A 27948-nucleotide genomic window follows, 5' to 3' on the forward strand; every position below is an offset into this window, starting at 1 on the left:
GAAATTCATACAGTTTTGGCGACCAATTCCACCGGCTGAGCAGTTAAACTTGGTACCGTGTGGACACTGCTTTGCATGCTTAGTTTTGGACAACATCGAATAATAAATGTTATCTCTATTGTCAGCTGTCAACAGCTTGTTAATTACAAGTTGTGTATCGCAGACAACAGTACTCCGGGAAAATACAACAGTACTCCATTAATGTTTCCGAAATTACAGCGCTCGGAGTTGATTTAACAGGAAGGTACGCCGACATGAAACTTGAAGTACATGTTGCCTTATAATAAGGGGAAAACACACAGTACTCCATCAAAACAAGGTAATGAAAATGTTATCATTCTCATTATCTTTTAAACTTGCGTTTTCAATGGAGTACTGTTCAAAATCACTCAAAAACGTAACTTTAAGATAAAGCTTCGTCTTTAACTTGCTTGGAGTTTCACTGCCTAACTTATATTTAAGAAAAGCTGCATTAAATATCTTAAAATAGCGTTCTTTGGCGCAATTTTCTCATGGAGAACTGTGGAGTACTGTGAGACAAAATGTTTACAGTGTAATTAAGTTTACTATTCCTTGCCTGCAAGAAGTCACGGAAACTGTTCACAACGTTCGCATACGGTAAATTATAATTAACAATTAGACTACGAGCCCAAGTTTATGAGCAACGCCGAGTTGACTATCGCTCATAGAAAACGAGGGCCAGTAGTCTAATTGTTTTAGTAGAAACTCTAAGGGATTGCAGTCCAAAACCTACAATATTGTGCACTTCGAAGACAAAAATCAAGAAAATTTACTGCTTAAAGAGCTACGCGAGCGCGCGACTGTTTTCTATCGGCGAATAGAAATCAGTGGGAGAACCAATCAGATTCGCGGATTTTCATTAGAACACAGCTGAGTTTCTACTTAAATGTCACTTAGAAACAACTATGACATTGTCCCTAGTGTTCTTTAAAAAGCACAATAAAACTGAACTTACCATACCAAATCCCAAAAACGAATAATTCTACCTTTCTACTCCGAAGATGTTTATCTACATTCTCCTTCAGTTACTGGCTGTATACATTTCTTTAAAATGTTATTTCGGAGAAATGAGACATAAAGAGAACAGTTTCAGTATTCACTGTTCAGTATATATATTTTGCCTCCACTACACATCCGGACACACAACCATTGATTAAATTGGGTGCGTTGGCCAGCCAAGCCATCGTCCCGTTTATTCCATCTCAACATATAATACAAGGTATGAATAAATGACAAATACTTAAGTGCACCAAAGCCGGACACGAAAACCCCTAAAAACCAGCAAGTGGAGAAAACGGGGAACGTGTGGCCCCGTCCAAGGCAGTGGCGCAACCCTTGGGGGTTTAGGGTATTATTATCTAACTACTGTAAACAAATACTTTTCCAAATATACGATCTTACAGTGATACAATTCTGATAGCAAACCTAAATATTTAAACAAGACGAAGCGTCATTCGAAATATATGATCTTACAGTGATACAATTATAATAGCAGAACTAAAAATTTAAACAAAACGAAGCGTAATCCTGCATCCACTGATGACATAGGAAAAACAAATATAACCAAACATTGACCAAAACGTGACGAAGGCTGACCGTAGAATGTCTCACCTTTCTAACGGCCACCTATTTAAACTCAAATCCCACTATACACTGCGCACCTCAAACCCGCACCCAGCCCTCTGATCCGTGCCGGCAAAATAGTAATTTATGCTAATTTAAGATCATCACAAATTACATTTTACGTTGGTTTTTGACGTCTTAACCAATAAGTTACACACTCCATACAGGTAAATGTTTATAAACATCAGAACATGTCACGCAATAACAACACCATTTTTAAACCGTCTATCACCTAATCGGAAGTTTTTATTGCTTCAACTTACAACTTGACCAAAAGAAAGAATATACTATATCCCTTGACCACACCAAACTTCAGCTTACATAGTTTTTTGGTTATGGAATATTTTATGCTCTATGCCCGATTCATACAACCCCAGACAATACTGTTGGGAAGGTCGCCAAGTTTGCGCTCCCCCTCCCCCTCATTCAATGTTGAGGTATACCTAGAGACTTCAATCACAGCATATTGTCTGTCATATAGTTCAGTAATACTTCAACATTGATATGGGGGAGAGGGGGGCCCATACACCTTGTGGACGTACCTATAGATCAGATTTATTTAAAAGTTGTTGAAATCAAAGCGATCATGTGCAACCTTCCCAAAGACTAATGTCTTGGGTTGTAGCAGCATCCATTTGAACTCAACAAAAATTTATTATTTATTTTGCTGTTTGGCTAATTATGGTGGGAGCCGCAGTGACCTTATGGGTAGCACACTCGACTCTGGATCAAGCAGTCCAGGTTTGAGCCCAGCTGAAGTCATTGTGCTGTGTTCGTGGACAATATGCTTTACTCTCATAGTGCCTCCCACTGTACCAGTGTAATAATGCTGGGAGGGTACCCTGCTTTGGACTAGCATCCCAATAAGCTCCAGCAGTATGGGTCAACTGGCTTGAGGCTTTCCCCTCCTGTTAATCATGTCATACATATGTTAATGTCTAGGTAATATGATTAATGACATGATCATTGACGATGTATTGTCCATTCCCACCAGATTCGGATAAAAGTACAGGTTTACAAACCTCTACAGAATACAGACAAGAAGACTCTGCAACAGGTGTGTTCAAACATTACATGAGCAACAGTGCTGTTTAAGTACAAATGCACCCAATGAGGGACCATTCATTTTTAATGTGCAAAGAAGTAGTGTGGGAACTTTTGGTATTACTGGTCAAATATTTTGGATACTCCCTGAGGATTTTTAACCTACTCCCTCCCTTGTAGTCTGCATCTTTAATTACAGGTAGACCTTAACTTATCTTATTCCTCTCCACGCCAATTCCTTTTTCCAAGGAGCATTCATCTTTACGTAATGTTCATTAAAGCCTTGGCGAAAGTGATTTTGGCTAAAAATGAACATTGACAAAACGACTTGACATTTTGCATGTGGTTTGTTTACCGTAATGATTCGATTTAGCGCCCTCCTTCCAATAAGCGCCCCCTTCCGAATAAACGCCCCCCTTAGAATGTGTTTTTGTAAATAAGCGCCCCTATTCCAATAAGCGCCCCCATTCTAATTAGCGCCCCCATTCTTATAAGTACCCCTATTCTAATAAGTGCCCCTATTGTGGATAACTGCCCATACTGAAGTCATTGACGTCAACTAGATAAACTCCTGACCGTTCGCCGTACAGTTCATGTAAGTATTTACTACTAAAATGAACAATTATTTTAAAAGTAACTGAACTTTAAACAATTTCTAACTGTTACAGTTTCTGTTACTGTTAGATACATTTGGTTGTTTCTCAAGAAATTAAATAAGCGCCCTGTCCCGAATAAGCGCCCTGTCTTGAATTAGCGCCCTCCCTCGAGGTGCCAAAAGTAAATAAGCGCCCCGGGCGCTAAATCGAATCATTACGGTACATATGGGACACATTGTACTGTGTTTATTTCTCCTGGTTTTTGCTTCATTTTCAAGAAATAACGTGCAAAAAGCTGGGTTTTTCAAGTCGGCATTTTTAGAAGTTTCTTTGTTTCATTTAAACAAAGAAGCTACTTAAGATGCCGACTGGAAAAACGTTGTTTTCTGCATATCTGATTTCAACAGAGCAAAAGCCGGCAAAAATAAATTAATTTCAATGTTTCACTAATATGTAAACAAACCTGGACGCAAATTTTAGAGTTGTTTTGGCAATGTTCATTTTCAGTCATAAAAGTTGTTTGATTTTATAAAAGTTTATTAATATTTTTATTTGAGCGTCTTAAAATGAATTAAACACACAGGGACACTCTTTTTCAGTCTAAACTTTGTGGCCTTTTTGTGTTTTAACCTTTTTCTAAAATTTTCTGAATTTCTTGGGGCGAAACTTCCTCAAATCTCGAAATTATTTTTATCCACTACTAACGCGACGAGGAAAAATATTTTTTCACGTCCACAAAAAAATCCCAGTACAGGAAATTCGTCCTCATTTCTCCATATTTGGTCAACTTAAGAATAATGGCTCAGATTCATAGCGCGGGGAACCAATCAGAAAGCTAGAAAACCATTATCCAGAGGTAAAAATTTAATAAAGAACTATACAAATAGACAATTTTATACAATTTTTCAACTATATTCAAATAGTGAAAAAAATGTAGGATCTGTAACTCTGTAACTGTTTCAAAAGTATGTATTGTTAACGGGGAGGTGTAGTTACCTAGTGCACTTGACTTTACTTTGGATTGAGTGGCAGTTGCTGGATTCTAGCCCTGGCTGGGGACACTGCATTGCGCACTTTAGCAGGACCCCTTATGCTGGTCTCACTCAGCTAGAGTGGCAGCAAATTTAATGTTGGGGGCAACCCCTCAGTGGGCTAGCATCCCATCCTGGGAGGGGGTAGACTGAAATACCCCTAAATGCTTCATGAAATGTACTCCTAGTCATGCCACAAAAATAAAGAAAGAAACAGACCCAAATGAAGACTTAACCTACGTGTTCCTTGATGTGAATAATTTTCTTTCAGATCAAGATGGAAATACAGTTTCTCCCTCCGGAGGAGCAAAAAGGAAAACAGGAGAGTTATCAATGGGTGAGTGTGTACTTTATTTTGTAATACTACAGTGCTGACTGGAAAAAGCCTTATCTGATACCTCTAAGGGTCTTTCCTTATGCTTTTAGTTCTTATACCTCTTTCTTTCCTGTTCATGCCAAATTCAATTTAATGTGCAGCATCCAATTTTTCATTCAATGCGCAGACATCTATTAACATTTATTAATATTTATTTTTTCTTTACAAGTAGTTTTGTTAGTATTGTCATATAGTAAGGTAAAAGGGACTTTAAGATACCTGAATGGCTGACCTCGAGGACGGTATGAGGGTGGTAGAATTTCACGAGGTGAACTGGGCCAATGTCAATGTTCTTGGCGAGAACTTTTAACATTATGAACGTTAAGAACTGGCGTGTGTGAACGGACGACGGCTTCATTATTGGATCATGGCTTCTTTTAAAAATCATTTGGCGCTAATCCTAAAGTCCGGGTCTACAAAGCACTATTTTCATTTGTAGGATTCAGATTCCAAGTGAAATTTTTGCGAAACACTAGCAAGAAAGCTCATAATTTTACTTGCCTTCAGCATTAACTGGTATGCGAAGCACAGCAAATATATTCGCAACCTCAAACCAAGAATACCATAAAGAACCACCTAACAAAGTAACATAATTATTAAATAGATTTAGCCAAGCCTAAAAGCGGAGCTCCAGTAATTTTCTTTGCCCTTCATTTATATATCTGAATTCACTTACCATATGCATAAAATATAGCACTTGAGCCCTTGATCCAATAGAAAAACCATTTTCCGGTGAGCGATCAATTAAAAAAAAAACACATGACCCCGATGAGTTATACACCTAAGGCCGCGATATGGTCACGTGGTACTGGTCAATTAACAATTACGTCGATACCCAGTATCAAAGAGGTTATGGTTAATCTATTTCTGAAGTGGGCTACGTATGTACACACCCGCAAGACAAGGCCGCTAGCCGTGATGACCATGAAAACTCAAGTTCATTGTTTTCCTATTTCTGTGGAATTTCTATGGTTATGGGGCTCCGCTCTGCAGCCCTTCGCGCCGCTGTGGAGCTCCGCTAAAAATAGAGATTTTTAAATAAAATCATACAAAAAGCACTCCCGTTCACTGGTGGACGGCAAACCTCTACTTCTCACCTCCTTGCAACAGCTGGTCGGAACGGGACAGCAGTGTGTGTGGAACAGTCATCGCAATATAGGCTACATATGAAAAATTACTTCTGGTAAGCCGTCCTTGAGGTCAGCTGTCCAGGTATCTTAAAGTCTCTAATATTATGACCTCAGTGACAATGCTTTGTCCATTCTTATCAGATTCAGATGAAAGTACAGCTTCACAAACCTCTTCAGAATGCACAGAAGAAGACTCCGCAACAGGTGTGTTGAAGCATTATATGAGCAACAGTGCTGTTGAAGTACAGATGCACCCAACAAGGGTGGGGTGGGGGTTTACTGGTGAGATAACATGGATACTCCCTGCTATATATAATATAACGCCCCTCTATATGAGAATTTTTAACCTTTCTGGTCTTAAATTTAATAGCATAACCCCCCTCAAGATAAAGCTAGTGCATTAACTGTAGTTCTACGAGGAATAATTTATAAATATACCTGCTATCATATGAAGTGGGGTAATATGGGGTCCAGGGCCCGGTTGCATAAAACGCCCGTAACACTTACGGGTATACGTAGGTGTACTCGTAACTTAAGTGAGTTGCATTAAATCACTTAAGTGGTCCACTTACGAGGTACACGTAAGTGACTGCACTTACGATTTTCGTAAGTGTGCACTTAATTATAAGTGTGTTTATGCAACAGAAATTGCGGGTGTTGCATAAAACTTTTTTTACGTGACTGAAATAGCACGTAAGTTTACGGGACCTACATAGGTCCCGTATCTTCAATGAAGTTGACGAGAACTTTTTCTGAGAAGTGAAAGGGAAGGTTTTTGTCTTTATTTAATACTTAAAATGCGCTTTGTTATCCACTGCTTAAGTTTTAAACACGTCATTGACAAAATAAAAAACAACATAGATTTCCGACAGATGTCGAAGTAAAATCACGTTTGAGTATCATTTCCACTCATTTGTTGTCTCATTTAATGTCTAATGTAGAAAGTCAAGCCTTTATACACACCTCAAATGAACAAAAAAATTCAATCAGAAAAAAAAAATTTAAATGACTTTGAGAAAGTCTACACAAAGTTAAGTGTGCCCGTAAGTGATCCCGTAAGTTACCCCGTAAGGCAGACACTTGCGAGTGCGCTAAGTATGCTCCATGCAACACCATACCAGATTCGTAAGTGTCCTACTTAAGTGTGCACTTAAGTGGACGTTTTATGCAACCGGGCCCAGGTCCTGGGCCTCCACTGGAAATATTTAAAATCTCTTTATTCTTTAATACCACTTTAAAGACCACAGACATGTATGTGCACGAAACTTCCCTTGTTGCATTAACTCGACTGATAAAGGGGGGGGAGGGGGGTAATTTGAGGCTGCCCCCTCTGTTGATGTAGGTGTACTATTGACAAAACCACAGTGACAAATCAGTGAGCAGAAAAGTGCTGGATCTTAGATAAGCAGACCATATAAACTAAATATAATTATCAGCTATTGTATTCTGTTTGTTTTTGTATCATTTCTGTTTTAAAACTTCTTGTTACAGTGTCAGTGACAATTATTTTGCTGTTTTTACGACATAAATAATACATGGATGGATGTTCTACTGAATTGACCACTCCCTGAATGGGGCTTCAATTAAATATCCCCTTAAAATCACCCTAGCTGCAAACCCCCACCCCACCCCACCTTTGGGGTTTTGTTTATTAACATGTGCAATTTTGTAACCTTACAGTCAGTGACGATGCATTGTTCATTCTCATCAGATTCAGATGACAGTACAGCTTCACAAACCTCCACAGAAAACACAGAACAAGTGTCTGCAACAGGTATGCACTCAAACGTGCTGACTCTGTAATAGAGTCTACATTGATGTATAAGAAGGAGTAACAGAGCAGTTTATTAATACGTACATTTGCTCACAATAAATAATTACAAGACAAACTATCTTCGTCTCTATTTGCAGTGGAATGGAGGGAAATATTCTAATGAAATTTCCACTTTCAGTATAATCATTGCCGTAGTGGAACAATAATAGAATACTTTATCAATTTTCTGATAGTTGTACAGAACTACCAAAACGCAAGTGCTCGAAAGTGAAAGTTTGCTGTTTAAAATTTGTCCAACGAATAGCCAACTAGAATGGGAGAATAAGTATTTATTTAATCAAAAATGATGTACACTTCTATCAATTTTAATCGTGTGGTTAATCAACACTGTATAGGTTTGGTTGTATTTAAGTTACATACTCGTGTTCTGGATTAAGAAGGACAATTCAGCGAGATGTTGTACGACACAGCTGGTTGTTTTCACGAGTCATTTTTTCGCGTCAGCTGGGCAACGTCCATTGCATCTCCGTCATCTCGTACAAAAATACCTCGTCTGTATCTTTAATTTAAATTTTTATCAATTATTTTAGGCAGCGATTTTGTGGACAAGGATAAAAATGAATGGAATTCACTTCACGATGCGGCAGAGGACGGTGATGTTACCAAAATTGAATCCTTGCTATCTCGTGGATTTTCCGTTGACTCCAGAGATGATCAAGGTATAACGCCACTGATGGTGGCTGCTTTAAGTGACAAGCTACAGGCTGTGGAGTATCTGCTGGCAAAGGGCGCTAATCCATCATTAGAAGACAACGATGGATGGAATTTGTTGCATTGTGCCTCACAGGGTGGTAACCCTGTTATTATTGAGTTAATGCTTAGTCACGTGCCTAGCATTGACTCAATAACTAACGAGGGTTTCACAGCACTGCTGATAGCTGCTGGTAATAGCAAGCTACAGGCTGTGGAGTATCTGCTTACAAAGGGCGCTAATCCATCATTAGAAAACAACAATGGATGGAATTTGTTACATTTTGCCTCACAGGGTGGCAACCCTGTTATTATTGAGTTAATGCTTAGTCACCTGCCTAGCATTGACTCAATAACTAACAAGGGTGGCACGGCACTGATGATTGCTGCTGATCATGGCAAGCTTCAGGCTGTGGAGTATCTGCTAGCAAAGGGCGCTAATCCATCATTGGAAGACAACAATGGATGGAATTTGTTACATAGTGCCTCACAGGGTGGCAACCCTGTTATTATTGAGTTAATGCTTAGTCACGTGCCTAGCATTGACTCAATAAATAACAAGGGTCTCACAGCACTGATGGTAGCTGCTGCTCATGGCAAGCTACAGGCTGTGGAGTATCTGCTGGCAAAGGGCGCTAATCCATCTTCAGAAAGCATGAGTGGAATGAACTTGTTGCATTACGCCTCACTTGGTGGTAACACTGCTGTTATCGAGAAGATCCTCTCTTACGGAGTTGACATTGAATCAAGAACCAAGGCTGGTGAAACGCCGCTAATGATTGCACAAGAGGAAGGTAAAGCCGAGGTAGTGACGTATCTTCTTAGCAAAGGTGCCAAACCTTCTTAGTAAAGAGAGTCATATAAAGTTCTTCTTGAGGCATGCTCAGTGAATTAGTTTCTAAGGACGTTGCTTTGTTGTGTTGGTGGGCATGTGCGAATACTTAGCGACTTAGATAAACTTGAAGTTGATGAAGTGAATTAACTGTCGCTTTACGCTAATTTTGTTTGATTTTACAGACGGCCAGCAAACACAATGTCAAAATTCAAATTGCTAGTTAATTTACCTTATCAACTGAAAGTTTATACTTAATGACAATATGGTTATCACTACTTTCCTGTGGAGTCGGTTTAGTTGTCACGCAACGCCTCTCGTGACGATGTTAATAACGGCTACAAATTAGACAAGAATTATTTGGCTCATTAAGACATGGCAAATTTAATTGCCAGAAACTGAGGGCCGATTATTTAAACGAGGTCTACGTTAGACCAGGTTTACACTCGAGTTAAGTATTTGCAGGACCAAACGAAAGCGCAATTATTGTATTATTACAACGTGTGTGAACCAAATCACTGATTTTACTAAGACGTTAAGGCGTGTTGTAGTTAGTGTGACTGTCGCATGAAGTGTAGTTTACATCGCGGCTAATAAGTCGTGAAATCAACGTTGTGATAAAGTGACCGCAGCCTGTCAAGATTTTCAAAACACTAAATGATCGTCGCTCATTTAGTTTATTGTAAAACACCTTGACCGGCTGTCACTTGGACACTTCGTAAAATTTAATTAACGTGGCCCTTACTGCTAAGAAGGCACAAGACAATATTATGGCTTACTCCGCTAGCAACAAACACGGAAGCTATTTAGTATTACAGTCTTTGTATTGAAATTTATTGTTAAATATTTTGTCGTTTATTTTCAAGTCCTGTAGGCATCTTTCTAAAAAAAATTAACGTAGTTTAGCAAATGATTTGGGTCAAGTTAATATGGACAATGAAAAGTATTAAGTTAAACTTACAAAATATTTTTTCAGTGTAATTCTGTTATAGAGAAATGTCCGGCTCTATCCCTTCCCAGGGAGCAAGGAGCTTAGCAGAATTGTATTGTAAGTACCTTTGTTTCTACACAGTAAATTTTAAATGTCAAGCAATTCGAAGGTCAGTGTCAAGAAATATAATATTATAAGTAGTATTTGTTTCAGTGTAACTGTACAAAGCAACATTCAATTTAAAACTACAGAATATTGTCCAGTCAAGTCTGTAGTGTCAAGCAACTTAAAGATGAATTCCAGTCCGTACTGCGCAATCTCGGCTGCAATGTTTATCAGAGCCCAACACGAAGGAATGTTTACAAGCAAAACTAAAACTTCCGCGACAAACTTACCTTTTTCTTCATTATTAACGTCAGATATCCTTGCAGAACAAATAATAACGAGTAGAGGAACCTTGACGCTATTTCAAACCGACGTTTCAGCTCATCGGAAATTCTTGAAGTGAACGAACTGTAATGGCGGACTCTTCATGTATGCTGTCACCGAAGTGTAACGTTTCAACGAATTCAAAACAAAAACGAAAACAAACCCCGAGTCTGCGCAGTACGGACTGGAAATCAGCTTTAAAGGAGCAATGTCAACATAAACAAGAAGTCGGAGTTTTTTTGTTTCAGTGTACAACATTACTTCCAGATAAAAAAAAGTAATTTACTGAGGTACAGAGGGGTAAAAATAAACCAGAAATGAACAGACAAACATTTTGGACTCAGTGAAATTTGCAATGTGCGTCATGCGTGACTTAGCTCCTTTAAACAACAGGATTTAAACCTCTGTTACATTTTAATCCTGGATTAGTGTTTATCAGCGATTGAATAGTGATGACTAAATTGTTCACAGTCTCTTTGTTTAGCAGATGATCGTTGGACACTCGGTAAAACCGCTTTGTTTGTGGCTAATTTTCGCGCGCTACACGATCTGAGAAACAGAGAGACTATGGGCAGTCTAAACATGGACCCGATGTTAGATATCTTTTGGTAAAAAATCGCAATGACCGGAAGATTATCAGCCTTAGGTTTTAATACAGTCAACTCTTGTTATAGTGGTCACGCTCGAGGCGTCGTTTACTGACCGTTATAGCGAGAGTCCGTAATAGCGGGAGTCATTTCCAATCAAACTCTTTCGCCGGGATCTGGATTTGTCCGTAATAGCGAGTGTCCACAATAGCGGGGTGTCCGCAAGACGAGAGTTGACTGTAGTATGGATCAAGGGAAGCGACATCTGTACAGAGAAGACCAAGGGCTGATGTTCTTTCAGAAAGTGCTGAGTAGGCTAGCTTAATAAGACATTTATTGAACGAATTTATAATTGGAAAAAATTGGTTGTTGCTGTACAGTGAAAGCTCTAAATAACGAAGTACCAAGGCACCGAGAAAGTATATTTGTTATAACAGGGACTCGTTATTTTGAGGTTCTACTGTGTAAACTGTAGTCATTATTTAGAAGCATTCTGACTATAAATAGATGTGCAGTCTAAGATTCACAATTTAGTTTATATTTTGACGCAAAATTCTAGATTCTAGGGTACGATAGATGGTTTATTCAAACTGTTTTTTTTTTACTAGATGCGAGACTGCTATTTAAATACCAGTTGTTTGTACTGGAACGCAGTACAATAAGTGTTAGATATCGCACACAGGGCATATTTTTTTATGTATTTTTTTTTATATTAATTTTATACATATATTTTTATAGTCTAACGTTAAAGCTTAAAAAGCCTTTTTAGGCAATGAAAGACATTGAAGTACCTCACATTGAGGTTTGGACTGACTGGAAACAGATGTTTCCAGTTTATAATCATATCAAGGACAAATATTTTCTTAAGCTATAGTGTATACTGTGTTTAACTAGTGCTGTTCAAATAACAATTGTACATAGCGTGAAATTAATCCCTCTTTGCCATTCACATGGCAAAGAGGGTTTCAATTTGACCGTCCGGGTCAATTTTTTATCGTAGAAATCAAATTTCCTTTTTTATTTAGTGTGTAAATAGAGCATTTATCTCAAATTAAAAATATGTTACTTTGATAGAACAGATATGTTTGCTAGAGTGGCTTTGGAAGCAAGGTTTTAAGTAATTCATGAATCATTTTAGGCATTTTAGTTTGTATTATCGCTGTATATTTCTACGAGTCTTGCAGTATTTCGACAGGTCCTACAGGCTCGCCAAAATAGAAATGACAAGTAAAACGTTCAGCGATCCTTTTAGGAACTGACCATTAATATTTTGGAGGAAGGGGGGGGGGGGGGGGGTATGAAAAGCATTGAAAAAATTGTTTGCAGAGCCTAGAAAGACACAATAAGTTGTTTCCAAACGGTATGTATTATAAAACATAGGTGGAAGTTCTAAAAAAATGTTTGCAGAGATGCATAAACTAAAAAACGTTTGCAGAGGAAAATTTTTTATACCCCCCCCCCCTCCAAGAAATTAATGGTCCGTCCCTTAACACACTCAAATGACTAATAGATTTATTATCCAACGTTCTCTTTTCCCAAAATGCTAATTTCCCAGCGTTTTTTAATCATTCGCGCGGTCAAGAGAAATACGGAACTAGTTAAACCGGTTTAACCTGCGTAGCTGGCGGTTTTGTTGGGGTTTTAAAGCGGGCACAAGCAAGAGGCGAACTTCCGAAGCCTCTCGCTTGTTTGTGCGCGCTTCAAAATCCCCCAAACACCGCCAGCTACACAGGCTAAACCGGTCTAGTGAAGTACAAATACCGTGAGATATTTGCACTTCACAAGAGTGAGGACAAATACAACCGAGAGAAAAAATATCATGAGAGAAAACATCGTGGAAAAATGAAAAAAAAAAAATCGTGAGATATTTGTTCTCGTTTCGCGTGTTATTTGTTTTTCACGAAGCGGAGTTGAAAAAGAGCCCACCTTTCTGTTGGTCAGCAACATGCCTGTAACGCCGACTATGGCCGGTCCCCATTATAATGTCTGCGATTAACGGACTTCTGGTCAAATCTGATTGGCTGAATGGGATTGACCACTCTGTGCGTTGTCAGAAATTAGGACTGGCCGGAGCCGGTGTTTGTGGTGAGGTGTAGAAATGCTTCTAGTCACTGAATGCTACAAAAACCGGGATAAGCTCCGACCTTCTGGACAACTGAAGCTCGTATGTAGACTTAACCTTGATCCTATCCTACAGTTCCTGAAAACCTTTGGATTTGCTCCGGCATTTCTTTTAGATCTGCAGGAGGTTTTGGCGACGCAGTGGCCTAACGAGCAGTGCGCTTGCACTGTATTCTCGATCGAGAGTCTTGGATACGAGTCTGGTATCATTGTGATTTCTTGAGCCTGACATTGACTCTTCTCCGCAGAGGGCCCTTCAGTGCATGGAGACGGGGGGGGGGGGGGGGGGAGGGCAAAACAATACAAAAAACGAAAAATAGGGGGGAGCGTGGGGGACGACGCCTTTCCTTTTCCCTTCCCAATGTCCCCAGCGCGCTTTCGTCGTCATTCTCTCCAGGCTCCGCGCGCTTACTTTTTACCTCTCCCCATTTCCCAGTCCGCACGAAAAAATAAGAGGCCTCTGCGGAGGAGAGAGTGACATTGACATTTTACTCTCATAGACACTAACCAATCAGAGTTTGGTTAGGGACTTGGCTCTCTCACTTTTTACACCGTTTAGTTTGTATTTTTTGCTTTGAACATAAAAGCCATGCTTGTCTCCGTGCTGCAGGAAAATTACTCAAAGCTTACTCGAAGAATTACGCATACGAACATGTGACTTATGGTCATTATTAACAAAATATTGGGAAATATGGTTAGGAGTTCTACAAATGCTTATTTACTTAAATTCGCCACGTGACGAGCGGGAATAATTCTGTGGCGCGTCTGCGATCGTGTGTTCGGTTGTAAGACCGTTACTTGGTACAAAACAAAATATGAGAAGCGATATTTACCGGAGGGACTGTTATGTTAAAGGGAGGGGATGCTCGTCGAAAGAAAATGAGTCTTACTCTAAAGGAGACCAATCTAGGCTTGAAGCGAGCTTTATTTTGCCCCTAGCTAATAGATACCTTTTTTCCGGCCCTATGCCCACTTAGGGCTTTGGCCATAAGTCAAGTAAGTCAATAGATACCTTTTTTCCGGCCCTATGCCCGCTTAGGGCTTTGGCCATAAGTCAAGTAAGTCAATAGATACCTTTTTTCCGGCCCTATGCCCGCTTAGGGCTTTGGCCATAAGTCAAGTAAGTCAATAGATACCTTTCTTAGGGCCTCTTTATGAGTCCGGTTGACCGGGCTGTCCCAGTTACCGACAAGCATTATTTTTCCTTGTATGTATTTGCACTTAAAAAATATGCGAATAAGCTTTATTTTTAAAGTTACAAGTGTCGATAAAGCTACGATAGTCGAGATTGATGCAAAATTTGATCCCAGTCAAACGGGCTGAAATTTTCCGTATGAACGGACAACAAAAACAGCCTGTTTACCTTGCGTACATGAAGACGCCCTAAAGGCATGGCCGTTAAGGGCTTCTTCATAACCAAGCTGACACGATTAGCAGGACGAATTTTGTTTAATTTCCTAGTTTGAGACGACAGAGCTGGTTGAGTCAACTTCTAGTGAACACAGTGGTCTTTCTAATGCAGATTTGGCGATGTTAAGCAACTTGAGTGGTAATTGTGAAGTAACTTTGAACGACGCAGCACATTTCAGCCCTGCTCATTCAATGACTGAACCCAATATGGAGGCTTTGTGCGAGACAAATGGAGATTTGAATGATTCAGATGAGGACACGACAAACAGCTGTGCTGAGAGTGAGAAATGCACTCACACACACAACGACAAAGTTATTCGTGCTGATGTTGACCAGGTAAATTCAACAAAGACCAGTACACCACCAAAGGAGATTAACTTCATTCCTCATTTACAAAGCAGCACCATTTGTACAGAACAGTCCAGTTTCAATGGCCCGTCCACTCGCAGTACAAATCTTTTAATGGAGGAGAACGGATTGGAGGTTGCTTACGATAGAAACTCTGTAAATAACGGTGGTGGAATGGTGAAAATACAATGCGAGAAGTGCCCTGCATAATACGCACAGTGTTTTGTTTAAAACTGTATCTAATGGGTGCTTTACTGTGGAAGCAGAACAATCACACATACAAGCAACACTGATGCAAGCTGAAGCAGGCTGGTGCAAGCACGCATGTAGATTCTTGGTGTAGAATACTTTATAAGGCATAATGTTCTACGATATTTTTGTATAAGTTTGTTTGTTCCGATACAAAATTATGCACCAGACAATAATTTCAACCCCCTTGGTGGGTTATGTGAATTTTTAAAATGCTATTATGCCTTTTTATAATCTAATCACGTTTTTACTCAATTTAATTGGTCGGAGTGGGACCTTTGCATCTGGGGAACAAACCTTACTTCTCCAATATGCAACTTTTTCTATACAAATTGTTTTGAAATCTCACTCTTCAGATGTCATTGACCTCATTTTTCTGGTATTTTTAAATTTATATGCCATAAGTTTAGTAGGAAGAAAGAACGTCATTCCCACCCCTCCTCCCTAGCTGCAAAGGGTCACACACATGATTTCAAAATAATTATATAATATGAAAAAATATCTGACTTAACTAATGTGCGCATGTTATACAGTTTATAGCTATATAGTGGTGTTTGTAGCTTTAGAGCGATTTTCGATTGAGTGTCGTAAAACCAAAACCACAGAAATCACTCTGGCTAATCACAAAGGACACAGACAATCCAGTGAACCAATCAAAACTCGAAGTAAATACATGTTGCTGGCACGAAGTGCGGGGAAACGTGTACAAGCGAGTCACAATTGTTGGTTTGGGTTTCAATTCTTATTGGTCAAGAAAGTTGCGCGAGATTTTCAAACCAATCACTAATCGTAGTGATGCAGAACCAAAACAAACGTGAATTACTTTCGAAAGTGCAGTGAAATCGCTCTAACTACACTGTATGCAATGTGTACCCATGTTTTATATGACAAAGTTTAACATCAAGTGTAAAATAATATTGTAAAACTCGACTTTGACCAAAAATGTGTTATAAATTCTTCTAATTAGATCTCATTTCGCATTTCAGACCGTAGACTGCAAAAGAGTCGTATCTTTTGCGAATGCCCTCGGTCTTGGAACGAGAGCGAGAGGTCTGAAGCCAGAAGCCAATGTCAAAACTTTGAGTGAGACTGGGGACGTGCGAGGCTCGCGAGACGATCGCCTTAGATAAGCGCTTTTTCCAACGACTTTAGAGAAAAAAAAACGACTGTTTTGCAGTCTACACAGACCTCTCATATCAGAGCTGATGTGAGATAATTTACGTATTTTAGTATTTAAACGGTAGATATAGGCATATTTTTATCCCCTAAAATTTTTTTATCTGTTCGGATTTCCTAGCTGAACGTCTAGTGATCCGAAAGTTATAGGGATCAAAACTTACCTTTTCGAAAATTCCAGCCAGAGAAAGGCTCCCGAAAATTCTAGGTGACCTTTTTAGAGTAAAAAATCCGTTAAAAATAAACAGTTATACCATTTTTTAGATATTCGAAAATCCTAGGAAAGGCAGGCAAGCAAACAAATTTTACAAGGAATGTTCCGAAAATTCTAGATCTCAAATCGTCCTCCGAAAAGATATTTTAACGAAATATTCCGTTGGGTGCCCCTGTTATGTTCTTTGGCGGTTCCAATTTTGTTTGTTTCATGCAATATTTGTAAATATTTATCTGAAAAAAAAAAAATTCAGGCAATCACCGAAAGAATGACTACCTCCAGAAGGTTTTGTTTGTTAAACAGTGTACGTGTATATAGAGGCTCAGGGACTATGTCACGGATTTTACCAGATTTTGAACCGCCAAAATTTATATTTGTGTCGCTTGAAACTAAAAATAATGGTCCATTTTTATTAGTAATGGCTATATTAGAGCACTGAAACTGTTAACTAGCATCTTTGGCTGCGGATGCTTCGGATGGAAACAGATTACAATTTGAAAGCGTTAGGCAAACGTTTTCAAATTGTTTCCGCGCGTCTTCAAAAATCGATATTTATAGCCGTAGCTTGATTTCTATCCGAAAATTAAGGTTATATATCCCTTTAGATGTTCAAAGATAGTTGCTACTTATTTCAGAACAGCTTTGACCAAAAACTGTGACATCCCCGTGACATAGTCCCTTTGAGAAATACGCCCAAATTAATTAATTTTGTTATTTTAGCGTTGGACCTGACGTAGTTGTGGTAATTGAAGACAATATATTAAGCGTCCGGCGCAGTCCAGAAACAGATATTATTAAAGCTAAAAAAAAAACTAAATAAAAAAAAATGAAAAAGGCTATTTGATGTCATTTCAAGTCCACCCTGATTGAAGAACCTTTAAACTTCCCTGCAGCTGAGATTTTCTTGTCAAGTATATCAGCGAAAAAGAAAGGAACTCTGATTCGCAATTCATGCAGATGCGATGACGATTACCAAGGGGGTCTTAAATAATTAACAGGATATTTGTCAAAAAATAATGTATTATTGCGGGACCAAGACAGGCCCGCAACCCTAATCTTGACAGTGACCAGCGGATTGAGTATTACGCGTGCGTGCCACGTTTATAAAGGCTGTCTGCAAACCGGAAGTTGAAAATTTTGTTCTTCCACTAAGAACGATCGGAATGCAAAAAATGTGTCAATCACGACAGTTTGTCGTAACACCGGAAGAGAAAAATCTTGTCTTCATGAGCGATAAGAATGCGAAAAATTAACAGTTTGTCACATTAGGTCGAGGCTTCTGTCTTGCAGACATTACGTTTTGCAGACGTTGTTTTATAGGTGTTGCTTTTGAGAAGATCTGCTGTGATTGTATCACAGATAAACTACGGAAAAGCGAATGATTCCAACAACGGTTATTCTCGAGAAATTCCTTATAACACTGACAACAAAGCGAGTTTGCCGACGGAGGAAAATCACATCTCAATGCTCAATTCACACCGCGTGCTCGACTACACTACGCAAAACTGTCAATCAAAAAAAAAACAACTCTGATTGGTTCGCGGCAATAGGAAACAATTAAAAACATTCGTGACTTAAGCGTGAAGCGTTACTCGACCTGACTCGGAATAATTTTCTTTTGTCCAGTGATTTATCGATACTGTCTGAAACACTTCCCTCCCAGTACCTTCTCTTAACTGCATCGAGGCCCGCACTTTGTAACCTGTGGTTACCACTAGTAATAAAAGAAGAATGCAACACACGTTGCGTTATCTTAGCTTGAGGCGTGACATCTAAGCCTGACACACGATACGTGATACTTCTCGATTGACCAAGGTCAAACGCGGTCTCGTAGTTGTTTACAGACTCACTTTACAGGCCAATTGCAGAAATGTTCTGTTTACTGAATATTATAGAACTGGATAAATATAGTTTTTTCCTTTCGTTTATATTTTTGTATTAGTCCTTTCTTACTTCCCGGGAGTATTTTGCTGTCTGTCCTTCGCGGCGATTTCTTTTTGTGTTATCTCTGTTCACGTCTCATTTATTTGTATCTAGTTCCCAGTGTTTCTCGGTTGGGGTATCGTTCCCCGACATAAAGCGTTGACTACGTCATCGCTTAAAAACCGATAGTGTCGAAATAGGAAGTGGCGGTGACAAGTTTTGCAGGTTTTTTTTGCGTTTGACCGCTGTGACCATTCTGTGAAGTAGAGCGGGTTTATTTTCCGAACTTGTTCCGAGCGCACTTCTTCTTAACTTCTCGGGAGATCTCGGGGAGGGACGAAGACCGGACTCCGCGCCAAATTTGGTCAAGATACTCACGTGTGAAACCTGAGAGGTGGGAGCGGCTATGGAATGGATTAGAAGTTGTTCATTTCGTACATAATAGACACGGAAGTTTATTTCACAAAGTGTTTGCTTTAGATCGCGGAAAAGCATCGCTAAATTTCATTCCAGTGTAATATAATGTGTTTGGAATGGAGGCGAAATGGGAACAGTAGCTTCCATAGCTGCAATTCGCTTGCAAGACGCCGGGGAAGATAGAGTATTCCATGCAGCCGACAAGGATGATTCGAAGCAGCCTGGGCAAAATCGTTGTGTCGTGGTACATGTTCCTCGCGATGTTTCTCAGTGTATAGATGTCTTGTTCATCTGCGACGAGTGGGGATCCTCGAAGGGAGGTCTGTCGACTTTCAACAGAGAGTTTGCGGTGAATCTGGCTAAAGCATCGACAGGCAAGATAAAAATCCACTGCTATGTTTGCAGTAGCAGCGAAGAAGACAGACAAGATGCGAGCAAACAGGGAGTGAATTTGATCACCGCTCGACGTCTTCCAGGATCTGCTGATCTCATGGAAGGACTGAAAATGCCGCCATCAGATCTTCCATATCCTCATGTCGTCGTTGGACATGGACGAAAGTTTGGAAGTGCTGCTCATATTATTTCGGACAGGGCAAAATGCTGGTGGGTTCAATTTGTTCATGTATTCTGCGAAGACCTGGGAAAACACAAACAGGAAAGTGGCGCCACATCAGATGCAATTGAAGAAAGCGAAGAGAAGAGTGAACGAGAAATAGAGCTTTGCGAAGCAGCCGACCTGGTTGTTGCTGTGGGCTCTCTACTACAAAGAAAATACAGCAAACTGCTTCCAGACATCAGAGTAGAAGTTATTACACCTGGAATGTTTGAGAAGTTTGTCATTCAAAGGCCGGTCAAATTTCTTCCAGCAGAGGAGTTTAGAGTCTTTATGTTTGGTCGTGGAAGTTTTGAGGATTTTGAACTCAAGGGTTATGACATCATAGCAAAGGCGCTTGCTTCTCTTGGGAGGAAATATGAATTGACTTTTGTTGGCTCTCCACATGGTGAACAAAAAAAATTACAGAAGTGGTTTCTCGACGAAACAAAAATAGCAAAGAACCAACTAAACATCCGTGGCTATTGTGACTATGAAAAAATGAAAAAAATGCTTCGTCAAGCTGATGTAATAGTCATGCCATCCCGCACAGAAGGCTTCGGTCTGGTAGCCCTGGAAGCAATATCGGCTGGTGTCCCTGTTCTCGTGTCCAGTGAATGTGGAATAGCTAAAGCATTAAAGGATGTGAAAGGTGGGAAGTCTGTGGTAGTCAATTCCGATAAGCCAGAGGAGTGGGCGAGAAGAATCCATGATTTATCTGAGCTGAAAGCAGAAGAGAGAAATGCCCGTGCTATTTATCTCAGAGAACAGTATGGAAAAATTTACAACTGGCAGAAAGAATGCGAGCGATTTAAGGAAATGATACACGAGTTGGTTCAAAGGCAACGTAAAGCTGTCCCCTTAAATCTTTCACTGACAGGTAAATGTATTTATTGATTATTTTCACCAACGGTAAGAATAATTCAGTTTTACGCACCATAGTAAGTGGATGGCATATTTAGTAGCTGTTTGATTTGAACAAATGTCTCTTTTGGGATCCAAATTAATTTTGGAATGTCCAGGAAATGTGCCAAAAAGTAAGGCTATCCTAAAAATTTACAGTGACCATTATAATGTGTGGTTCCAGAAAATATCCATACTCCCCCCCCCCCCCGACAGAAGGGATTCGAAATTCCGGCCGGGAGAAGGGGGGTCATTAAGACCCAAAACTTTAAAGCAATGTATGAAGCTATTTTGGAATTTCCAGAGGGTGGGGGTGGGGGGATCATAGGGCAAATCCCTTCTGTGGAGGGGATGGATATTTTCTGGAACCTTACGTTTGCGCTCAACATGAAATTAGGGATGTCCAGAGAATGTACCAAAAATTTAGGCTATTGTAAAAATTTTGCAGTTACCATTGTGGTTCCAGAAAATATCCATACCCCCCCCCCCCCACCACCACAGAAGCTATTGGAAATTCCGGCCGGGAGGAGGGGGTCATTAAGACTCAAACCTTAAAAGCAATGTATGAAGCTACATTGGAATTTCCAGAGGGGTGGGGGAATCATAGGGCAAATCCCTTCCACTGGGGGGGGGGGGGTATGGATATTTTCTGGAACCACACAATCAAAATAATAAGAAATTAAAATTATTTATATTCTCTCCCATAAGATCAAGATGGAGGAATGACTGTGAAGGTAGAAGCTGTTATCTCTTTACACGGCAATGAAGCACAGATGAATAATAACACAGTACCACTAACAGGTGTGTGCTAGTGCATTTTATACTGTCTAGATATGATATACAGTCGAACCACTATTAAGCGAAGAGGTTGGTTGCTTAATAGGGGCTTTTTAGAAATTAGCATATGGCGTGGTAGAATCATCACTTTATTGCCAGAAAATCTAAATCTTAACACTTAGCTTTAGTGACAACGGAATCAGTCAAGATGATAATTTGCGTGTGTTTTTTAAAAATGTTTTTATCAGTTGCGACTTTCTATTTCGGAATCTTTTCTGGTCAAAACGACACAAGTCATATTCTAAGTCTTGGTGGCTGCTTTTAGTGGTTTTCAACTGAGTCTTGTAAGACCAAAACCTAAGTAATCATTCTGGCCAATCAAAACAAAACAAACACAGACATTGCAGTCAACCAATCAAAACAATGTCACCGAGCTTGAAATTTACCATCTTTATTATTTACTACACCTTTGATGATTTCGACATTGTTGATCCTAGCAGTAAAAAAAGCAAAAAAATTCTCAACAGTCTATTTTTATAGATATAATTTTTTTATGTGCACAAGCTCACCCTCCCCCCCCCCTTCCTCCCTTACATGTATGTACCTTTTTTAAAAAAGTCTGGTGATAAACTTTTGCTGAGTATCTGCACATTATACTTTATTTGTTTAATGAAAGGGCTCCAGTGCATGTACAACCAGAAGTCCAGGATAATTAATTTTTTTCCATCACCCTCAGATCAGAAAAGAAATTCAGCTCCACCCACGACAAGCAAAACAAGATTTAAGAAGACGAACAAAGTTGGAGTGTTAGCAACAGGTACCTGAATGCTTGTGTGTCAACTCTATGTACAAACATTTGTTTTAAATGAGTTAGTACACAGTGTGAACCAGCAAGGCATGTGAGCTATGCTAACCAGAATTATTCTAAGGCTGCATTCATTATGTATGCTACAGGGGGGGGCAGAGGATTTTTTTTCAGCGGCTCATTTTTTTATATCCCCCCCAAGGTCCATAGAAATTTTCATAATCCCCTCAAGCAATCAGCCGAAAAAAAAAATACCCCCCCCCCCCTCCTCCCTCTCAAGAAATATCAAAATAAATATCTGTATAATAGTACACTACATATGTTTGAAACTTCAAGATATGTACATGTTTAATAAGAACATTGAGAGAGCTTGGACTGTTTATGTAATGCCTATACCAGCCAGTAAGTAGCGCGAATTAGGTATAGATAGCCTGCCAGCTCGTGTACGAGTACTACCAGAAGTATTGACAGGAACCTGGATTTAACTGTCACTCTCGTTGACAAAAGCAACAACCTCATCATCATCATCACTCTCACTATCACACTTATACACGGATTCATCTCTGCTGTTGCCATCCTTTTCTTCCTCGTTTTCAGCATCACTCCTCTCAAGTGCGACATGTGCTATTATTCTCCTTATCTTATCATTTTTCTGAGGTTGCATTAAATGGTTCCATTTTAGATGTTTTACTTTCTATACTGTATCGAAACATTACATCTACAGGCCAGGCACACTACTTAAAAAACTTCAAAATAGGTACTATAGTCTCTCAGAATACCGTATTTATTCCATTAAGCGCCCTGAAATTTTTGGACCTTGAGAGTGGGCGTTCATTGCTTCTTTCGAGGTGGGCGCTTATTCGAGGCTGGGCGCTTATTAAATTTTCACTATTTTTCAGTAAATAGTAAGTTTATTTTGCAATGAAACAACAAATAACAACAAAATTTGAAGATGTACCAAAGCAGAATTATAAGTGTTCGTTGAACTTTCCTGTAAAATACTAAGAAAACAAGGGAAACTCTTTTTAAGTTAGTAGTACTTTGTCAATTTCAATCTCATTGGGTACATACATGTACCACCTATCCTTTTTTAGGGGGGAGGAGGTGGGCGCTTATTCGAGGCTGGGCGCTTATTAACTTTTTTCTGCCTTCAGGGTGGGCGCTTATTCCAGGTGGGCGCTTATTCGAGGTTAGGCGCTTAATCGAATAAATACGGTAATAGAGGTACCCTTGTTGCCTAAAATCCTTGAAAGAAGCTGCTGTACTTATCATTTCTTTTTTCACTTTTTAAAACTATTACAAAAGCTAGACAGAATCTTACAAAAAATAAGCATCCCCCCAGGAGATATTAAACAATTTTCATATCCCCCTTTTTTTGCTCTAAAAATTTGAGAACCCCCCTAAAATCCTCTGCCCCCCCCTGTAGGATACATAATGAATGCAGCCTAAATCACAATAAAAGGCTAACCACAAGCTGCTTTTAACTGTTAGTATAAGGCTATAACCAAAGTGCTATTTAGACTAACAAAGTGTTGTTTAGGCTACCCTAGGCCTGAATGGCTAGTTAATGACATCATGACTCATAAGCCACAAATCCCTTATTCCAATATAAAGGCTTATAACCGCAAGCTACCTACATGTAAGCTAACTGTAGACTTAAATTATAAGTTTAATTTAAGCTACAACCCCAGACAATACTGTTGGGAAGGTCGCCAAGATTGCGCTCCCCCTCCCCCTCATTCATGTTGAGGTATACCTAGAGACTTCAATCACAGCATATTGTCTGTCATAATGTTCAGTAATACTTCAACATTGATATGGGGGAGAGGGGGGCCCATACACCTTGTGGACGTACCTATAGATCAGATTTATTTAAAAGTTGTTGAAATCAAAGCGATCATGTGCAACCTTCCCAAAGACTAATGTCTTGGGTTGTAGCAGCATCCATTTGAACTCAACAAAAATTTATTATTTATTTTGCTGTTTGGCTAATTATGGTGGGAGGTGCAGTGACCTTATGGTTAGCTCACCCGACTCTGGATCAAGCAGTCCAGGTTTGAGCCCAGCTGAAGTCATTGTGCTGTGTTCGTGGACAATATGCTTTACTCTCATAGTGCCTCTCTCTGTACCAGTGTAATAATGGTGGGAGGGTACCCTGCGATGGACTAGCATCCCAATAAGCTCCAGCAGTATGGGTCAACTGGCTTGAGGCTTTCCCCTCCTGTTAATCATGTCATACATATGTTTATTCTAGGTAATATGATTAATGACATGATCATTGACGATGTATTGTCCATTCCCACCAGATTCGGATAAAAGTACAGACTCACAAACCTCTACAGAATACAGACAAGAAGACTCTGCAACAGGTGTGTTCAAACATTACATGAGCAACAGTGCTGTTTAAGTACAAATGCACCCAATGAGGGACCATTTATTTTTAATGTGCAAAGAAGTAGTGTGGGGACTTTTGGTATTACTGGTCAAATATTTTGGATACTCCCTGAGGATTTTTAACCTACTCCCTCCCTTGTGGTCTGCATCTTTAATTACCTAGACCTTAACTTATCTTATTCCTCTCCACGTCAATTCCTTTTTCCAAGGAGCATTCATCTTTACGTAATGTTCATTAAAGTCTTGGCGAAAGTGATTTTGGCTAAAAATGAACATTGACAAAACGACTTGACATTTTGCATGTGGTTTGTTTACATATGGGAAACATTGTACTGTATTTATTTCTCCTGGTTTTTGCTTCATTTTCAAGAAATAACGTGCAAAAAGCTGGGTTTTTCAAGTCGGCATTTTTAGAAGTTTCTTTGTTTCATTTAAACAAAGAAGCTACTTAAGATGCCGACTGGAAAAACGTTGTTTTCTGCATATGTGATTTCAACAGAGCAAAAGCCGGCAAAAATAAATTCATTTCAATGTTTCACTAATATGTAAACAAACCCGGACGCAAATTTTAGAGTTGTTTTGGCAATGTTCATTTTCAGTCGTAAAAGTTGTTTGATTTAAGGTGGCCCGCGGGTATTTATGAGGCTGACAGTTCCCTTTTTTAAGCGCGTTTGAAAACGGGAAAACGTGAAGCGATTGCTTAGATTTTTGAGAATCTGAAAAAAATAATGCTTAAATTATATAAAATGATAAATTTTATGGCGATCAAACGCGATTTGTTAAAGTTATGAGCGATTTTTGGAAGCCTTCTTTTTTAATAAAATGCGATTATTTTGAAAATGCCACGGTGAATTTTTCTGTAATTTCCCCAAAACGCTGCCAAACATTTGAAGTTTACTCACAACAACTTACAGGAAAATCCACTCCGTAGATTTCCTGAACGAGCAACATCTTTATTTTGCCTTTAAAAACTGTTGTGTTATGCGCCTGACTTGACCGTCGCATAAATTTGATACTTATACTAACCCAGTACCAGCCAGTTTTGAGTCTGACGTCATCTTAATCTTGTGTGTAAAAGTTAAAAAGATCGTGTATATACTGTACATCAAATGGTAGCAGTCAATAAAGATGGATGGTTTTCAGTCGAATGTTTGAAAATATCAAACAAATGACGTTATTTAGAATTGCGGAAAATTTGTCGATTTGTTTTGCATTTTTTTAAAGCTGCAGCTAAAACAGGATATTGCAAAGATTTGTGCCGATTTTCAGCGTGTTCCTATCATACGGTTTGAAGAATTTCGGACACAAAGTCGGGTACATTTGCTTTCCAAGTTCTAATCGCTTTGTAAACCTCGCATTTCGAATGAAATTATTCTGTTGTTGTTTGAAGAGAGGTGTTACTTCCAAATTCCGCACGATCTTCTACCATCAGGAAATACATGTGCAGGAACGGTATTTGCCATTTTAGTAGTAACTATTTCAGGCTGTGTTATTTCCAAGTGGCAGAAGATCGTACGGAATTTGAAAGCAACGCCTCTCTTTGAAAACAACAGTATAATTTCATTCGAAATGCGGGGTTTACAAAGCGACCAAAGCTTGGAAAGTAAATGTACCTGACTTTCCGACCGAAATTCTTCAAACCGTATGATAGGAACACGCTGAAAATCGGCACAAATCTTTGCAATATCCTGTTCTAGCTGCAGCTTTAAAAAAATGAAAAACAAATCGACAAATTTTCCGCAATTCTAAATAACGTCATTTGTTTGATATTTTCAAAAATTCGACTGAAAACCATCCATCTTTATTGACTGCTAACATTTCATGTATATACACGATCTTTTTAACTTTTACACACAAGATTAAGGTGACATCAGACTCAAAACTGGCTGGTACTGGGTTAGTATAAGTATCAAATTTATGCGACGGTCAAGTCAGGCGCATAACACAACAGTTTTTAAAGGCAAAATAAAGATGTCGCTCGTTCAGGAAATCTACGGAGTGGATTTTCCTGTAAGTTGTTGTGAGTAAACTTCAACTGTTTGGCAGCGTTTTGGGGTAATTACAGAAAAATTCACCGTGGCATTTTCAAAATAATCGCATTTTATTAAAAACGAAGGCTTCCAAAAATCACTCATAACTTTAACAAATCGCGTTTGATCGCCATAAAATTTATCATTTTATATAATTTAAGCATTATTTTTTCAGATTCTCAAAAATCTAAGCAATCGCTTCACGTTTTCCCGTTTTCAAACACGCTTAAAAAAGGGAACTGTCAGCCTCATAAATACCCGCGGGCCAACTTAAAAGTTTATTAATATTTTTATTTGAGCATCTTAAAATGAATTAAACACACAGGGACACTCTTTTTCAGTCTTAACTTTGTGGCCTTTTTGTGTTTAGCTTTTTTTAAAATTTTCTGAATTTCTTGGGGCGAAACTTCCTCAAATCTCGAAATTATTTTTATCCACTTCTAATGCGACGAGGAAAAATATTTTTTCACGTCCGCAAAAAAATCCCAGTACAGGAAATTCGTCCTCATTTCTCCATATTTGGTCAACTTAAGAATAATGGCTCAGATTCATAGCGCGGGGAACCAATCAGAAAGCTAGAAAACCATTATCCAGAGGTAAAAATTTACTAAAGAACTATACAAATAGACAATTTTATACAATTTTTCAACTATATTCAAATAGTGAAAAAAATGTAGGATCTGTAACTCTGTAACTGTTTCAAAAGTATGTATTGTTAACGGGGAGGTGTAGTTACCTAGTGCACTTGACTTTACTCTGGATTGAGTGGCAGTTGCTGGATTCTAGTCCTGGCTGGGGTCACTGCATTGTGCACTTTAGCAGGACACCTTATGCTGGTCTCACTCAGCTAGAGTGGCAGCAAATTTAATGTTGGGGGCAACCCCTCAGTGGGCTAGCATCCCATCCTGGGAGGGGTAGACTGAAATACCCCTAAATGCTTCATGAAATGTACTCCTAGTCATGCCACAAAAATAAAGAAAGAAACAGACCCAAATGAAGACTTAACCTACGTGTTCCTTGATGTGAATAATTTTCTTTCAGATCAAGATGGAAATACAGTTTCTCCCTCCAGAGGAGCAAAAAGGAAAACAGGAGAGTTATCGATGGGTGAGTGTGTACTTTATTTTGTAATACCACAGTGCTGACTGGAAAAGCCTTATCTGATACCTCTAAGGGTCTTTCCTGATGCTTTTAGTTCTTATACCTCTTTCTTTCCTGTTCATGCCAAATTCAATTTAATGTGCAGCATCCAATTTTTCATTCAATGCGCAGACATCTATTAACATTTATAAATATTTACTTTTTCTTTACAAGTAGTTTTGTTAGTATTGTCATATAGTAAGGTAAAAGGGACTTTAAGGTACCTGAATGGCTGACCTCGAGGACGGTATGAGGGTGGTAGAATTTCACGAGGTGAACTGGGCCAATGTCAATGTTCTTGGCGAGAACTTTTAACATTATGAAC

At 39.1% G+C, this 27948-nt stretch overlaps 1 protein-coding gene across 1 annotated transcript in view; it reads left to right on the top strand.

Annotated features, from left to right (window-relative positions):
* The window catches only part of LOC144665183 (uncharacterized), a 320693-nt gene that overhangs the window by 234276 nt on the left and 58469 nt on the right, over nt 1–27948 (top strand). The window contains exons 20-23 of the mRNA XM_078526356.1: nt 2639–2701; nt 4587–4652; nt 5963–6025; nt 27525–27590. Coding sequence (XP_078382482.1) covers nt 2639–2701; nt 4587–4652; nt 5963–6025; nt 27525–27590 — 258 coding nt within the window. The remainder of the gene's footprint in view (nt 1–2638; nt 2702–4586; nt 4653–5962; nt 6026–27524; nt 27591–27948) is intronic.

The sequence above is a fragment of the Oculina patagonica genome, chromosome 9 (assembly GCF_052425735.1).
Source record: "Oculina patagonica isolate OP01 chromosome 9, crgOcupat, whole genome shotgun sequence".
NCBI classification, from domain to species: Eukaryota; Metazoa; Cnidaria; class Anthozoa; order Scleractinia; family Oculinidae; genus Oculina; species Oculina patagonica.